The sequence below is a fragment of the Antennarius striatus genome, chromosome 5 (genome assembly GCF_040054535.1).
Source record: "Antennarius striatus isolate MH-2024 chromosome 5, ASM4005453v1, whole genome shotgun sequence".
Taxonomy (NCBI): Eukaryota; Metazoa; Chordata; class Actinopteri; order Lophiiformes; family Antennariidae; genus Antennarius; species Antennarius striatus.
Window position 1 is genome coordinate 2,190,001 of NC_090780.1, and position 18,341 is coordinate 2,208,341.

At 42.1% G+C, this 18,341-nt stretch overlaps 1 protein-coding gene across 2 annotated transcripts in view; it reads left to right on the forward strand.

The window, feature by feature from the left end:
• The first annotated feature begins 2,468 nt into the window (after positions 1–2,468).
• Positions 2,469–18,341, forward strand: part of cbfa2t2 (CBFA2/RUNX1 partner transcriptional co-repressor 2) — a 37,233-nt gene continuing 21,360 nt past the window's right edge. Inside the window, exon 1 of one of the 2 annotated variants that reach the window (XM_068316222.1) lies at positions 2,469–2,649. In XM_068316222.1, coding sequence (XP_068172323.1) covers positions 2,622–2,649 — 28 coding nt within the window. In that variant the 5' untranslated portion in view covers positions 2,469–2,621. The remainder of the gene's footprint in view (positions 2,650–18,341) is intronic. The other variant, XM_068316220.1, reaches the window with a different exon arrangement.

Consider the following 18,341-nt stretch of genomic DNA (forward strand, 5'->3'; position numbering starts at 1 on the left):
AGAATAACTGCTCTTCGTTGTTCTCATGACGATGTACATAATAACCGAGTGTGAGGGACCTGGACTGTAAGATTACATGGGACATCTTCCATTATTATTTTTTTATAGGCGCTTTCAATTAAAAGAAGGTTTGGTTGATTATCACCATGCCTCCGAAAAAGATGCAAATGTTGGAGAAGAAGCAAGTGACAATGAGTGATTTCATGCATAAAAAACAATCAAAAGTTCATGAAGAAAAAGAGCGATATTACTACAGATATTACTACAGACATTACAACAGATATTACTACAGATATTACTACAGATATTACTGCAGATATTACTGAAATGTGTGTGGAGAAGGTTTTGTCAGCTTGATGAAGTGTCCACAGACGTATATACTGTATGAATTAAAGGCAAAGAAAACTATTGAGTGAAAAGCAAAAGAGAGAAAAATAACAACTGTATTACATTTTTCTTTATTTCTAAAACTTTTTTAAAAAAAATGTCTACCAGGCTTTAATATTTTAATAAAATATATTATTTAACTTTTTTTTTTAACTTAAACAGTTATGATGTTTTTAATAAAAAACATTAAAATTAATATTTTTTAAAATTTATATATGTTGCTATTGGTAAAACTTGCATACGCTTCTATTGTATTTTCTGTTATTACTTTTGGGATGCATAAACTTCATGTCGCGATGCACACATTTTTCTTGAAGTGCATCCCAGGGATGCACTACTTTTGTAGGTGTCGTTAAAAACTCTTAGCTGTTCATTCAGCCAGGAGGTCGGGTCAGCTGATTTGCTGTGTAACAGTCCTGCTGGTGTGATTAAAAGGGGCTGTGACAAAGACACTGAAAGGCGATCAAGGGAGGGGAGGGGGGGCAGTGACCAGCTGTCACACAGAGGGCCCATAATGACCACGTCAAATCCCCCCGCCGTCTGAGCCGGTTTCTTCTGTGACTGCGGCCTGCTGCTAACTGACTCGTCATCTCTTTGTTAACGCGTCACGGAGCTGATCGACGAGACGGGACGCCGCCGTCACGATCAAAGCTTCACTCCTCACCGCTTCATTGTGTGAGAAGTTCAATGAATACATAAGACAAGTTTTGTAAACTTGGGTTTGCATTCTTATCCTTCGATCTCAGAAAGAGCAACAATTCTAAAGTTAAATCCGTGTTATTAAAGCACAACATGACTGAAACGATTGTGGAGCAAAGTGTTCTGACACAGACGGCGCGATCCTTCCTGTATAAAAACAAGAATATGCCTTTATTATAGTTTATTCAAGGCGACGCAGCGACATTGTTTTCTTCTCTTCACGCTGTTGTGTCTTCTGTTCCTCCATTGTGCACCTGCCAGCGACGACGTGGGCGGTGGAGTCACAAGAATCTGTACTTTCTATTATGACAGTAGGCCTGATGTCACCACCGACCATTTAACTGTGGCATTAACCTGCTTAACGTTTAATTAATTGCGTTTCTTATGCAAGCAAACCCTGATCTAATCAAAAACAGCAAATATCTTGGCTTGGATTCATTCATAGATGGGGGGGGGGTGTCTTGTTTTCAAAAGCGATAAAAACCTTCAAAGAATTGGAATCTTAACGGTGAGTGAAATCCAAACCCTGGAGACTAAACCCTGTCAGCAGCGTGTGATTTTACTCCCCGCCGTGACACAGCAAGTGGCTCTTGGCTTCCAGTCCCCCAAACTGTAGCACCCCCCTGGTCCTCTGCATCCAAACAATTAGTGGCCCCTTGGCCCCCTTCGCTTTACACAAGACCAGGGGCGACCCTTACGCTGTGACTCCTCTGAAGCTGTAGGTAATGACTCCTGAAGCCACACCGGACCTTCATTTGTTATTGTAGCAGAGCAGCTGTGGAGCATGCTGCAGGGAGCAGGTGGCAGCCTGGCAGGAGGGGGGGGGAGGAGTGTGTGGCATATGTGGGTGGCTGGAGGGGGTGGATGATAGTGTGTGTGTCTGTGTGTGTATTAGGGGGGGTGGGGGGTTGTAGCATCCAAATATTCTGCTTGTAAAGAGGAGTAACACCTCTGGATGGAGTCCATTTCAGTTTGTGACTCAGTGTTATTTTCTGCCTCATCATATAATCACCCCTCCAGCCTGGTTGGGGGGGGGGGTAGAATTACTGTTCAACATCACATGATCCGAGGGCTGCAACATTTATCCAACATAATCCATAAACTCTGCTTTCATTGAACTCGTCCTATACTGGATTATTTCATTGATAATTTGTTTTATAGTTTCCAGCAATGGGGGGGGGGGACAAAAAATCAATACACCCACAAATCGAAGTCGTAAACGACTTTGCTCAGGGCGATGAAGTGCGTCTGCTGTGAGGATTACGCGCGTTGCGCGCTGCGCGCTGCGCGTCCTCCTGTTAATCATTACCGCGGCGCAGGTTCGGTTTCCTGTTGAAACGCGTCCAATCCCACGCCTCCCACGCCGATATTTATTGCACTAGTGAACAGGGACCTGTCTTACATGGTGTGAACCGGATCGATCGTCTCTTCCTTTAATTTAATTAAGTGTTTTTTTTTAATAAAAACTAAGCGCATCAGTGATCATCGTTCCTCCCTCCCCGGGACGAAGAAGAACCCGCAGAAACACGACAGGCATGGTCGGAATGCCCAGCGTCTTCACCTGTGAGTAGCCTCGGTACAGATATCTCTCCACAGGTATTCATGATGAGTCCCAGGAATCTTTTTTTTTTGTGTGCGTAAACGTGGATCAGACCTGGTGTAGGCTGCTTAACGCGCGTAAAAAAAAAACAACCCCAACAACTTTATTATATTGTACATCTTCTCCCAGAGCTCATTAAGTCTGCAGAAAATGTGTTAGCCTACTTCAGATCCTATCAGATCAGCATCACCAGCAAACAAAAACTCTCTTATCCCTTTTGTCTGCTCAGATCGTACGCTTATTATGATCCATTAAGGAGTGAGAAAAACTATGAGTAACACGCAGGCGATTGGATGCATTATCCCCACAGCCGATGGCCCCCACAAGGCAGCTATTATGCTCCCATTTGATTGAATAGCAGCTCTTGGTGTGTGTGTGTGTGTGTGTGTGTGTGTGTGTGTGTGTGTGTGTGTGTGTGTGTGTGTGTGTGTGTGTGTGTGTGTGTGTGTGTGTGTGTGTGTGTGTCTTTTCAGTGGAGGATTTGGAGCCGTTAATCCACCAGGCAAAGTTTTTCTGTCTCTCTTTACACCATCTGGAGTTTACAGCTTTTTAAGACAAAAACACACACCAGGCGATGTGAAAACCAGTCTGGAGACACTGCTTGATGCCAGGAGGAGTTTTTTCTTTTGCTTGTGGTTTCTGCCTGCTTTTACATCAGGGGTCAATAGTACAGCCTCCTGCATCGCAAATGGGGTCAATTTGGACCGGGGCCCGTGAAAAGAGGCCCCTGTGTGTGCCACCGCGATGCCCTTTTCACTAGATAGAAGGAAATAACCGCATGACAAAGGCATTGCTGTCATACTGATAGTGATGATGATGATGATAAAATGATGATGATGCTACAGTGACCACCAGAGAGCAGCAGAGAATCTACTGTATTATCTACTGTGTTTGGAGGGGAGTCCTATTTTAGTCCCCGAAACCTAAAGCAGATGAGATGTGCTGTCATTCTGTTTGAATGCAGTTGTTTTCCTGGAGTAATTTCATGTTATGTGGAAAGCACGTCCCTCTGGGAAGCGGTCCATACGCAGGGGAACGATGTGTTAAAGTACATGTAGGCCAAATATTGCTCAGTCGATCATTTCCATGTGCCCTTGATTAAATTAGCTCTCTACTCAAAAACATGTGCTTAATTTGGAAGCCCTGATCACCCCCCCCCCCCCCATTTTTTTTTTTTTTTTTGCTTCTTTCTGTCTTTTCTGTTGGGTTGGGTTTTAAAGTCAGATTCCAATCCTCTGACATTAAAAGGGGAACTAAATGACAAAGGGGCCCTGCAGGTCTGCATTAGAGACCTAATTGGTTTTGGCTTCAGCGGGCTGCTAGCGATGCCAGACGTGGGGCTTTTGTTTTTAGCCATGTGGGAGAATTATTCTGCACTGGAGGTGTTGGGAGGTGACTCTCCGATGGAGTCACCCCTACTGACTTTGTGGGTTGTTCTAGTGTACCTGTCGAGGTACCATGGGAAATGGTTTCCACTTGTACTTTGTGCTGTACTGTCTGTTGTACTACCTGTGTTTTACTGCCTGTTGTACTGCCTGTGTTGTACTGCCTATTGTACTGCCTGTGTTGTACTGCCTATTGTACTGCCGGAGTTGTACTGCCTGTTGTACTGCCTATGTTGTACTGCCTGTTGTACTGCCTGTTTTGTACTGCCCGTTGTACTGCTTGTGTTGTACTGCCTGTTGTACTGCCTGTTGTACTGCCTGTTTTGTACTGCCCGTTGTACTGCCTGTGTTGTACTGCCTATGTGTGCTGCCTGTTGTACTGCCAGAGTTGTTCTGCCTGTGTTGTACTGCCTTTTGTACTGCCTGTGTTGTACTGCCTTTTGTATTGCCTGTGTTGTACTGCCCATTGTAGTGCTTGTGTTGTACTGCCTGTGTTGTACTGCCTATGTGTGCTGCCTGTTGTACTGCCTTTTGTACCGCCTGTGTTGTACTGCCTTTTGTACTGCCTGTGTTGTACTGCCTACGTGTGCTGCCTGTTGTACTGCCAGAGTTGTGCTGCCTGTGTTGTACTGCATTTTGTACTGCCTATGTATGCTGCCTGTTGTACTGCCTGTGTTGTACTGCCTGTGTTGTCCTGCCTGTGTTGTACTGCCTGTTGTGCTGCCTGTTGTACTGCCTGTTGTACTGCCTGTTGTACTGCCTGTTGTACTGCCTGTTGTACTGCCTGTGTTGTACTGCCTGTTGTACTGCCTGTGTTGTACTGCCTGTTGTACTGCCTGTGTTGTCCTGCCTGTGTTGTACTGCCTGTTGTGCTGCCTGTTGTACTGCCTGTTGTGCTGCCTGTTGTACTGCCTGTTGACCGTGGGTCAGAGAGGACTACAGTTTCATCTGTGCTGTATGTCGTGTATACTGTATACGGGTACATGTGACAGTAAAGCTGACTTGACTCTGACTTTGAAATGTCTCTCAGGTGTTCATGCTGGAAATGTGTGCAGAGTTGTGTCTCTGTCTGTTGAGTCCATGTTTTGCTGTGTGTGTTTGGGTGTGTTTGTGTGGATCAGCATCCTCCTCACTCCCTCTGGTCTCTGTGTGGGTCGTTTCCACCAGCGCTAACACCTGTTAGTGTTTTACTCCGACCCCGGGGCTGTGATGACTGCAGAAACGTCCAGATTTGCTCTTTGGGTCCATCAGATCGTCTCCCTCGCCTCAAACCCGCCTCTGGTTTCCTATCAGAGGAGCAGATTAACATGGATTCAGCACAGCTGGGTCAAGTCGGTGTGTTGTTGAACTCAAATGAGCTGAGCGTGATTAATGACTCAGGGGTGACAACAGTGCGCTACACTGTTGGATCGCACTTAAGTGTTTGCTGTGTGTGGTTATAGTTGGAAAAGTGATGTTTAAAGACTGAATTTATGGGGTCACTTTGTTGGCCGGCGCTCCACATGCGAGCACCACAACAAAAGAAACAAGCATCTCATGTTGGAGCAATAACGTGAGGCCAGATGAGGATTTAAAACAAAATTAATCTCACATCTACTGTTAAAGGATCACACACTGCGAAAATTAAATCTAATCGTAACGAAGTGTTGAGCGCTCGCTCTTTCCAGACAGATCTGTCACGTTACGTGAGATCTCAGAGGTTTTTGTCACATTGTCTGAAACTAATTCAGCGTTCAGTTTCCCTGTTTAAAACTAAAAAAAATTTAATTAAATTAAAAAAAAGAGGGCAGGAGGAGTGGTTGAACAGTTTAAAGGAAAAGCAGTGAGAGAAGGGGAGCAGAAAGGGATTAACTGTCAGGGAGAATGTGAGGCTAATTGAAGCCAGTTTTGCACAGCTGTTTCTTGTTGCCGAGCAGCGCCGCATGGAGCCGCTACGTTTACAAGATCCAGATGTGATCTTGTGCTGAAGATCAGCCGCCAATAACAATCCTCAGAAATACCCGGGCCATACGGGAGACCGGGGCTGTTGGGGCGTACGTGCTCGCCCACCCCCCTGATTTCAGCCTTTGGTTGTCTAAATGTTGTTTAACACTCATTTTGTGATGCTATCCAGCCAACAAGATGAGCATTATTTTTAATTTTATTCAGGTGTCACCAGGTAGCGCAAACATCGCCTTGACACATTCACCGCAGGGTCCGAGAGAGGTTTTGCATATTTGTCGTACGTCTTTTGAAACATTCAACCAAATGGGATTAAGACTCCTTTTGTGCATTCGACTGTGTTCCATTTAAATCATGGTGGAAAGAAATCACACATCCTTTATTGAGACTTTGGCGCACAGGTTCTGGTATTACGTACAGGCATTTATGCCTTCTTCTACTTCAAGAGGAGGGACACCGGCTGGGAACAGAAAGGCAGAGACACTTCAGAATGTCAAAAAAGAAAAAAGCAAGTGAAAGGAACTTATCGCCACATTGTGCTTTTTAATGCCCCCCCTCTGCTCCCATTCCTCACCCCCTTCCATCATTCCCCCACTTGGTTCACACAGAATGAAGTTAGCGCTGGTTTTTCCTTTCTCTACGGCACACGTGTCAAACTCAAGGCCCGGGGGCCAAATGTGGCCCTCCACATCATTTTATGTGGCCCGCGAGAGCATAAAAGGTCAAAGTGTCTAAAAATCAATATTTGTTTTTCTCACAGTTTAACCCCATAAAAGGGGGTCAAAAATATAAAAATAAAAATAAATAGGTTAATTAAAAGTGTGCTTTGACCTGAAACTACATTTCCCACAATGCATTTTAATGCTGACAAAACCATTTTGAACAAAGTTAACGTTCTAACCTGTGTTTGATGTTATTTTTCTTTATTCATTGATAGTTGTGATTCTTGAATTGATGGAGTTCTGTGGGTTTTAATAACTTGACAAATTAAAAGGTTTTATTTTAAAAACAGAGAAACAAACAAACTTATTTGTAATGTTTGTAACTTAAATAAGTAATAAATTCAGTTATTTAACATTAAGGAGTAGTTACATTTAGTTACATTATATTGAGTTACATTTAGTTACATTTATAAGTTACATCTGGCCCTTTGAGGACAGCCGTTATGCTGATGTGGCCCTACGGCCCTCGGGGGTTACGTCAGCACCTCCTCTCACCTGCTGTTTGTATCTGACATGGCCCCCCCCCCCATCTGTGATCCCTCCATGTCCCCGTTCCTTTTCTGTCTCCATTAATCTGTCTTATCCCTCTGTCCATTCCTTCTCGCCTGTCCAACTGCAGCCGGCCTGTCATCACCGGGAGGAGCACCAACTGTGTGAAAGCTCTTATTGTTGAGGTCAAAGGTCGACAAGATTTGTGCGTGACGCGTTCTTTAAACTTGTGTTTCCTCCTTCCTCTTTGTCATATTTCCTTAGTCTTGAACAGAAAGCTTCAGTATCATATGCAGTATTATAAATATCTCTGTTATCTCTGTGTTGTGTTTTACGGGGCGTCCTCAGCCAAAATGATCGACACTTTTTATCAGCAGAAATAAAATACGACGCTTATGTGGGCCGAGCACAGAGAGCAAAGTGTTCGGCCCAGATGACTGTTTCATATCCAGACAGATAAAGTCAAACATCATGTGAGTCCTTGCCCCCCCCCCCCCCCCGGTCCCGTTCTGTCACACGGCGACCGTGACGGAGGATCCTGGCCTCTCTGCTCACTTTACGACTCCCGTCAAGTTCACCTCGTCCGTCCCGTCTTTGATTTCACTCCCGCTGGGTTTTGTGCTGTCAGGGAACTGGATCTGGTCTCTTCATGACACACACACACACACACACACACACACACACACACACACTTGTACTATGCTGTCTGCTCTTGCTCCCAGGATGGGATGTGTGTGTGTTTATGTGTCTTGTCCTCAGCTGGTGTAACGGCTTGTTGTCTTTGCCTGTCTGTCCTAGCGGAGCGGCGCGGTCAGATGTCGTGCACGTGTTGGGTCTGCACACCAGCAACAAAGCAGGTGCCCCCAAGCACCCCCCCAACCCCCCCCCAGTTCATTCTGTTGGGAGATTTTTATGTGATTCAATCAGCTGAGCGGGATCGACTGGACGATTTAGTTTGATGTGTTGTTTCTTGTAAGGAAGGAGCTCCAACTTGTAAAACATGCATGTTTTACACACACACACACACACACACACACACACACACACACGCTCACACGCTCACACGCTCACACGCACACACAAAATGAGGATCACATTGCACACACAGACAAGCCCAAACATCCCTCAGGCTTAACCTTGGGAAATGCCAACACATACCTCAGCCGTTATCTTCTTCCAACTTTAATTGAGCCCTTCAGAAATCCCCCAAACTATTAGACACACACACACACACACACACACACACACACACACACACACACACACACACACAGAGTGTGTGTGTGTGTGTGCCTGCAGGCTCTATCTCTGTGCTTAGCCAGGTGTTCACGGCTCCACTGCCAGATGAACCACCTGCAGATCACAGGTGTGGCCTTCACCAGCGAAGAGAACAACACAGCTGCTCCTCAGCCCCACAGAGGAAACACACTTCATGGAGGGGGGGGCTACCGCTGGCAGGAAGCACACACGATACACACCAAAATACACAGTATATAAAGTTACTTCACATACAATGGTACCTCTAATTTCGAAACTTCTCAGCAGGAAGATATTGCCTCTAGTTACAAAAGAAATTTCGACTGACGAAAGGTAAAATACAGTATGGGCTGATACTCACAGCTCCCACAGGTTCCTGAACCCAACATTCCCATAGCTGCTCTGCCATTGGCTATTACCTAGCATCCTGGCATCCCATTGGCTAAGAGGGACCTCTGTGTGTATCTAGATAGGTGTCTATGCAGCGTCCTCGTCATTCCGCCCTCGCCCCATGAGGTGTTCTGATAGTTTTACGTAAATATATTAACTTTTAGAGTATTCACTATGGACCCCAAGAAAGTGACGGAGAAAAGAGGAAAAGAAAAGACGAGGAAAAGAGTTTTTTTGTCCGTACAAACAAAGCAAGAGATGATAGAAAAGCCTGAAAAAGGGATGCGTTTGGTTAATCTCACCAAAGAATATGGCCGTAATGCATCTACAATCACCACGTTATTAAAACAAAAGGAAGTTTAAGGAGTTTAAGGCATCGTGTGGGTGGTTGGAGAAGTTCAGAAGGAGGACTGGAATTCACTCTGTTGTTCATGGGGGGGCAAGAGGGCATGAACCAAAGAGGGCAAAAAACAATGAGGACAGCAGTTAAAAGGTAAATGACCATCATTTTATTCTTTACTCTATTCTTTGTTTTTTACATTATGCGCAACTCTCATTTATTGTGTAATAATCTAATCGTAACATGTATTTGTTACATGTTTTGATGCATTTTTATGCTTTATAAAACATTTATGTCTGAATTTTTGGGGACTTGGAACAGATTAGGGCATTTGCATGGAAAACGTGTTTCTACTTACGAAATTTTCTACTTATGTAATTTCTTCCAGAACCAATTAATTTTGTAAGTAGAGGTACCACTGTACAGTACTTTCCGCACTATAAGGCGCAACTAATAGTGTTAAGTTTTCTCAAAAACAGACAGTGCACCTTATAGTGCAGAAAATACAGTACACGGTATATGAAGTGACTTTATATTGCATGTGTTTTGCTATCATTTGTCTTTCAGTACGAATAATTTCTTCTTTTCGTGGTTTGGTAATGTTTATTTATTGGCAGTTTATTAATGGTTTTGACAGAATTGGGAGCTGTTATACATGATTAATAATGTAATATATAATCATAAATAATAATTTATTAATTTATTAAAATATTGAATTTATTAATTTATTATTTAATTGATTAATGTATTGTTGTTATTAATATATTTACTTTATTATCATTATTATTTATTATTATTAATATTATTATTATTCATATATTATTATTAATTTTTTATTATTTATTGTGAGAGAAGAGGATGCAGAAGACAGGGTTAGATGGAGGCAACTGATTCGCTGTGGCGACCCCTGAAGGGAAAAGCCCAAAGGAAAATAAGGAACATGATTTATTCATCATAAATTATTAAAGTTTGTGTCGTAAGGACTCATACATATTGTGACTGATGTCACTGGGTTTTAATAAATGTATTTGAAAAAGGTAACAAGGACACAAATATATTTTTCTCCCACTGAGACATATACTGAAATAAAGCCCGTTGTTCTCAGAGGAATGTTCGCTGCATAGCTCCACGCTGAATGTGTACATCTGTGTGTGTGGGCTTGTCGGAGCTCCGAACACACAACTTTACCCAAAGATGGAGTTGTTTACGAGAACTATTCCTGTTTATGTGCCGACAACTGGGTGAAGCTAGCAACACGGCGCAAAATTCCGATCCGCGGTATCATTTTCCAATTAGTAAAAACGTTCGTATTTAAGGATTTGGCTGCCGGTGCCAAAGATGGATATCCCTGATGGTGCATCTGGTTTGTGCGTTAAAACAGCAGAGCGGCTGGAGAGACTTCGAAAAAGTGCGTGGTTGTTGGATATCGCTTAAAAGGGGAGTTGCTGGTGAAAGGGTTTGGTGTCTGGCTACGCACTTGGCCTCCCTGTGTGGAAACTTTAGGAAGATGCAGCCAAGTAAGCATGAGACTCAAGGCTCATAAATTTAAGTTCGCATGCAGTCACTTTCTTATTCTTAGTCTCTCTTATATAGCAATGCACCAACTCCTTCATATTCCCAGTGTGCATAAATAAAGGATTCTTCTTTCCTTTTCTCGCTCATAAACACAAATGCACGCATGAATTTGTCTGTCAGCCTCGCGTTTCTTTACTCATCGTTATTTGTCTCTGTCCCGTCTTTGTACACATCCATACACCCGTTGCACCCAAAAAAGCAGCTGTGTCTCCCCTCTCTGTGTGGAGTGTAATAGGAGATGTGAGGGTTTTCCGTGGGTGAGGAGGCGGGTCAGACCTTGCTTAAACTAATGGCTCCCAGCAGTGTTGAATAGCCAGACACACTGGAGCCGAGGCCTGAGGTTTTGGAATGCCACTGCCGGCTCAATGCCTGCCTTTCATCGGCACGGAGTGAAGGAGTGAAAGAGAGGGAAAATAAGGGAGAAGGAAAATGAGAGAAAGGAGGCGGGGGGAGGAGAGAGAGAGAGAGAGGGAGGGAGGAAAATGCAGGACTCATTTGTTTTGGGTGATATGAGGATGTATGAAAAGGAGGAGACAATGGTTTTAGAGTTGGGGGGGGAGGTGTGTTTGGGTTTGGGATGTCGGGAGGGGGTGAAGTACCAGTCACTACGCTTTTTTCCTTTCTGTCAGATCACCATGAGACTTCCTCCAGCGGCCTCTCATCTGATGTAAATGTTGTTGGGATGAGCTGTGAATGAATCTGCAGGGAGCGAAGATTTTTTTTACATTACACCCAAACACATGCAAATCAAATGCAAAATCTGTTTTTTGTGGTTTTTTTCTTTTTGTTTCTTTATGTTAAGGGGAAGAAAAACAAAAATCACCTGATTTAAAATGGATAAAAAATAATGTGATTTTCCAAAAATATCACTCAACCAGAAAAAGGCAGAGAATACAAAAACTTCCTGGCAAATAAAATGACGTTTTTATTTTAAATGATTCAGATGACTGAGAAAATTAACCGTAGTGTGATAATCGCTTACCTGAGACTGTTCAACTCAACCTGACCGTAAGTGTCCTCAGAAATAAAAATGTCTGCAGTTTCCTATTCTTTCTTTATTTAGATGTTAATGGATAAACTTTAAGCACTATTTTGAGCCACGTACAGAAAAGACACAAAATTAGAAGTTTTGACATGAAAAAAAAAAGAAAACCTTTTCTATTTAATCTGCAATTCCATTTTCTGTTAAAATGTGGAAATTCTGCTGAGTCTCACCTGGGATTATCATGTTTTAGAATTGCATTGATGTCAAATAAAGTTTGCCATCATTTCAGAATGGTTAGTGTTTTCCCTCTTCCACTTCTACCCCCATCTTGTCATCTCACATCCATCTTCCAAGCAATAAAAAGTAGATTCAAGTAAAATCACCTTGAAAAACCATGATGTTAAGGAACTTATTCTTGTCCACACGTCTGTAGAAATGCTTTTCTGTACATGCCAGGCCGGTAGTTGGTGACGTAACCGTTCAAAGTCAAACACAACAGAATGAGATCAGAGCAGAACTTCTACGGCGGATGGAACCGAAGGGTAGCTTTCGAATGAATTCTGTATTTTTGCACAGTAATTGCACTTGGAACCCATTTTTTAAAATGTTTTAAATTACCAGGACCACCAAAACACTGATGTTTAAAGAAACAGCCGAACCGCAGCAACAATTCCTGATTTTATGGTAAAACCATTGCTGTGTAAATCAGGTTGCCATGAGAGAATAGAGGTACAAATCCTAACCACACTGGGCTGATGTACCAAAATGAAGTAAGCCAAGTCTACAGTATGTATCTGCATAAAAAAATTAAAAAAATGCTCCTGCTTTTTGTCAAAGCGCAAAAGTTACTCTTTTTACCCTCTTATCTATAAGTGTTTACCCACGGTTACTTAATTTAATTTTTTTAAATGTTTTAATTTAATATACTTTAGTAATCCCCGAAGGGAAATTAAGAGCACACTCTAGTTAGTCAAATCCAATCACACGCATACATGTTGGTGTGCACAGGCCCTGAACACACACGCACACACACACACACATACATGGGTCCTGTACGCATGCAGAGGAGGTAGAGCGGCGGGCAGCTCCTTTCTGGTGCGCCCCAAATGAGCAACTTGTAAGGGGGGACGGCGCCTTGCTCAAGGGCGCCTTGCTCAAGGGCGCCTTGCTCAAGGGCGCCTTGCTCAAGGGCGCCTTGCTCAAGGGCGCCTTGCTCAAGGGCGCCTCGTTGTTTTTCGGGCGGGAGCAGGACTCGAACTGCCAATCTCAGAACATTGGACAACCCGCTCTACCGCACGCTCTACCACTCAGCCACCGCCGCCCCGTACTCAGTGAGTAGCCCTAGTTTTTTAAATCTTAAACAAAACCGAAAATTATGATGATTATTATACCGATCAACAGGTGATCAGCAAACACAATGTGGGACAGAGAGTAAAACAGACGTAAGCAGTGCTGAATTTGATCACACTTGAACAGGGACAACTATATACTTGGTTTGTTACGCCCTGTGGTTCTGTCACTTTATAGAGACCTCTGACTGTTTTTAAGGGCTTCATGGTTCTAATAGTAGACAAAGACGAAGAGGATTATTTTTTCTTTTTCATATTCTTTGGTGGCTAAATTGGAAGTAAAACCTCGGCGATGGGAGGGAGGGAGGGGGATGTTCTGGGAATCTCATCCCATCCCTCGCTAGTTGCCAATACTAATCTTTAATTTCCATGTCCAGAACCAGGGACTACGGCGAAATCTGTTTTTGCTTATGTGACCTATCACTTATCAGAGGAAACAGAGGAAAATAGACCGCACTTTAGCCTTGATTACTACCGAGAAGCGTCTTACTTGATCTTTAACTGCATGTTTTTTTTTACAGTAAATGCTCCTCCAGACAGATACGGACCTGGAAAATGATGTGTCCATAATAGATAAATGTGCAGTGGAAAATGTGGCTGTGTGAGATCAGACAGGGAAATCTCTATGGCTGCATCAGATTAGTGAATATCAGTCTGAACAGTGATGAGATGGCGGGGGGGAATGGAGGGAAGGAAGGGGGCATTGCTGGTAAGATGGTCAGAAAAGATGGTGGGGGGACAACAATGATTGGTTTTTGTGGGGAAAAATAGCAACAACATCAATGATTTTACTAATAAAATCAGACATTTTAATCTGATAGCCAGAAACAGAGCGGGGATTCAGGTATTCAGGGCCCAGAAGCACAAAGTGCTATGCTGGATCTAACTGTGTTAGTATGAAAACTATGGCCATCCACACTAAAACAGTTGCTAAGCTATGCAGAGCATTCTGTACCAGCACAACGCAATATGATTTGAACTCGTACAGCCACTGGAGCCAATCAGAAGTCTGGTTTTGATATTATGACGCTGTTACCAGTCTTTTCTGTCTCGACAAACTTCTCTGAGACTCCAAGCTCACAGTGACTCCCCCAGGAAGAACGATTTCTGCTCAGGGTCACACCTGCACTCAAAGTGAAACTCACGAAAGTGAAAATTGGAAGTCAATAAAATCCAAAATGGAGGGAACGCCCTCGCTATTTCCCTGCAGCGGTACCCTGCAAACCCAACAAGAGGTTCCTCTTTGCAAAGAAGACACCGCCAGGTTGTCATCGCTTATATGTTTGCTATTTCCATTGCCTGGAAAATGCAGTTTTTAAAATCTCCACCAAAGAAGCTACTTTTAAAACTGTCCCTTTTCACTGTTTATATGAGGGTAATGAGCTCAGCTTTCAAAAAAATACTCATGTTCTTCATTCGGAGTCGTAAATACAAACTGTTTGAGTAAAGATTTGCAAAAGTGTGACTCACTGTTTAGCTGCAGTGACTTCAAACATTTCTTATTTTTGAGAAATCTACCAAAATATTCCCCGCGAGTAATTACGTTTTATATTTATTTTTCTGCCCATTTTGCTCCAACTTGATCAAATTATTTCTAGTGGTGAAGTCCACTTCCAACTGGCTAAACATTCTTTTCTCTTCTCTTGACTATGTTGCTGAAGTAGTTCTTAGGGGGAGATGAGTTGAGTATTCTTCATACTTTCTGAACTTTTTGTTATCTAAATTCTTTTTAAGTTGTCTCTGGAGGCTGGTTGTATGCCCAAAACAGTAAACACTACCCATGTGGGAAAGGAGAATATTACATATACTGATGGACTTGTAGTAAACAGGAAGTTAACCATTGGTCCTCTGTGTACTATCGGATATTAGACTGCTGTACAATGATGATGTTTTACTCTTGGTGACTAAAATGTCATGATCAGATATGTGATCTAGTGATTTATCAGAATAAAGAAGGTGAATGGATGGAGCTAGTGCTGAGTTATATCTTTAATGGATTCTTGGTACATTAAATACTATACAGCTGTGTACTTTTTATGAGATCAAACCAATGAAAATCATTTATCACTGCTTTGAATGTGTCTATTAGCTATATCATACACAAACTACATTATTATAGTAAACCAATACAAATTTTTTTTTTTGGGGGGGGGGTTATAATCATTGTTTCTATCTCATTTATCCACCTCTTAATGTTCCGTGTTTACCTCCTCCTCCTTCCACATTTTGTCCCCCCCCCCTTTAAAGAAAATACTGTTTACGTTCTCTGATAGTGGAAGTTTGGCAGAAGAGCGTGTGAACAGAAACAGATGTGACGTATTCTCTTGCTCCGTCGCTCATTATCACACACACACACACACACACACACATAGACAGAGACACACAAATGCAAACAGCTGCATAAGGATTGAGAAGCTATAGTGTAAGGGGAACCCCTATACAGCAGCACCCCGACTCTTCATCATGGAGACGATGGCTTTAACACGCTGCATTTTTGCTTTCTTTGTTGTGAGATGGTCAGTCAGGAGTTCTGCAAGAAACTTTTGAACATGCAAAACCAGTTGTAATATTTCTATATAACACATGTGGATGCTTTATTCTTATATATATATATATATATATATATATATATATATATATATATATATATATATATATATATATATATATATATATATATATATATATATATATATATATATATTTATTTATTTATTTTTCTATTTAGTTTCTTTTAACACCATCGGCCTCCAGTCTTAAACTCAGTGACGACAGGCGTTTTGTCGTACTTAGCTCTGTTACAACCACACCTGGGGCTGTTTCAGGTAAGAAACAATGAAACCTGATCCCTGAAGTCCTGTTGGAGTAACAGATTAAATGTTCTTAGAGGCTCAGCAGACACCAGCACACAGAACAAGTCTTTGTGTAGCTCCCCCAACACCCCCCACCCCCTATCGAGGATAGATTCCTGGTAGGTTTCTTTGTAATGAACTTCTGGTGTTTATCTCACAATCTTCTTGCAATTATTCCGACTGGATTTTACAACCTTGGAAAGTTACCAAAGCGGCATTAAAGTTTTCTCACAACAAAAGGAGGTAAACAGAAGAAATACTGTAATCAAACAGGAATGTGTGTTTGCACTTATCGCATTGGCTAAATTCAATTAGCAAACGTCCAGCATTGTTTCACTTTTAGGCATTGTTTATATGACAGCTGTTTTTACATAACACAGTTAACTTTTCTTCTAATCTGTCTCTTGATTTACATGAAAACACATTTTTTTAAAACACTTTCCAGAGTGTGATTTTTTTTCAGAGCTCCACGAACAACTTTTTTTTTTTGTTGTTGCTGAAAACCGAACCACACACATAGCTTTTACATTTTCAGCCTGATTGCCACATGTGGACTGAACATGCTATTCTCCAATGGAAGGTTTTCAAACTTTTTTTTTTGCCGATCCATATGCACAAGGATTATTTCCATGACGTCAGATAAACAGAACTTGAAAAACACAAAAGGAAAAAGGAAAAAAGTTTTTTTTTGTACAACTGTTGTCATGCAAATGGTGCCATTGAGCACTCTGTGTGACCCCCCCCCACTAAAGGACTATTAGATGAATGAAGTGGCAGTGTTTTGTTAATGCAGGGCACCAGTTATCATAAACTTGGCCTAACTGCTCTAAGAGCTTGTTGGATGAAGCGGTGTGAGTTTGTGTGCACGTTAATATTGCTACATCATAGCATGGTAAGCGCTAACCGTTAGAATAATAATAATAATAATAATAATAAACAAATAAAATAAAGTAATAATAAAATAAATAATAATAACAATAAAAATATAAAATGATAAAAATAAAGTAATAATAAAATAATAATAATAAAAATAATAATAAAATAATAATAATAAAAATAACAATAAAATAATAATAAAATAAAATAAAAAGTAATAATAAAATAATACTAAGAATTAGCAGATGAACTGATGTTAGTAATAATAATACCTTTATAATTACAACTTCTGTTAATGTAGTTTGTGATCATTAAGAAAAAACTGTTAAAGTTCCCAACTTTATTAGTGTCATGCAGAAAACACATCATCAATGTGTTTCAGCGTTCTGATGAGCACACTGTCTAATCCGCTCTGTCATAACACCTGGGGCTTAATCAAAATCTGTAACATTTGTCTGCCACTGGTGTAAATTTCTATTCACTACCTACTATTTTCTGCGGTGGCTCGTGGCTTTTGATGCATGTCTTCCTCATTTCTCCGTTTCCCACCCCCGCCCTCCCCACCAGCCACCTGGACCTGCCTCTGAGCCTGCTGGCTGACCAGATGCACTCTGAATAGAGCAGGCTGACACTGAGAGAGGAGGGGAGGTAGAGGACATTGTGTGTGTTCGTCAAATCTATTTCTGACAACCTTTAGCACTACAGTCACGGCAATCTTTTTTTTTTTTTAAATATTGCTTAGAAAATATTTGCTTTTGCATTAATGTGAATTTCATCTTATTCAAATTGCTCACCTTAATTTCACAGAGTGTGTGACGTTTTTTATTTAATTGTCGGGCGTCACTTAATGAACTTCCTGTTTATCTTACAGCTACTTGACTGTGTAAACTTGTTTGTTTGTGCAGCCAAGAGCCTGTGGATTTTCACACGTTGATCATGTTCTCTCAATTGTTAGTCGTCCAATTCAAAACAGATTAATGCCTTATTTATCCCTGGCTTTAGAATGAACTCAGCACCATCTTCTTTACTTTGGAGATGCAAACCGATGGAGGGCATTGAATGGAGCGTTCAGGCCCCCCCAGTCTCAGCCGGGCTCCATTATCTTAACCTGCATTGTCTCGACTGGAGGCATAAATCAGACGGTGATTTAAGTTTAACTCAGTGGAGAGACGGAGCCGAGTGGGTAAGAGAGTAGAAGAGCAGAAAAGAATACCCCATTCAAGACCCTCTAGTGCCCCCCCCCTCCAATGGGTTGGCTTGGCCAGGCCTTGGCCGATCCGGCTGCGTCAAGAAGTGAGACAAAAGAGGGCATCAATGGGAGAAGTGGGGGTGCTGATAGAGTATAAAACATTTTATAGGGTGATCCCCTCTTTACTCGAAGGGGTAGAGAGGAGGATGTTAGGGAGGGGGGGGTTGCTAAGGACTTCTCACACACACATGCACAGACACACACACACACACTCACACACGCACACACTTTTGTCTCACTTGGCA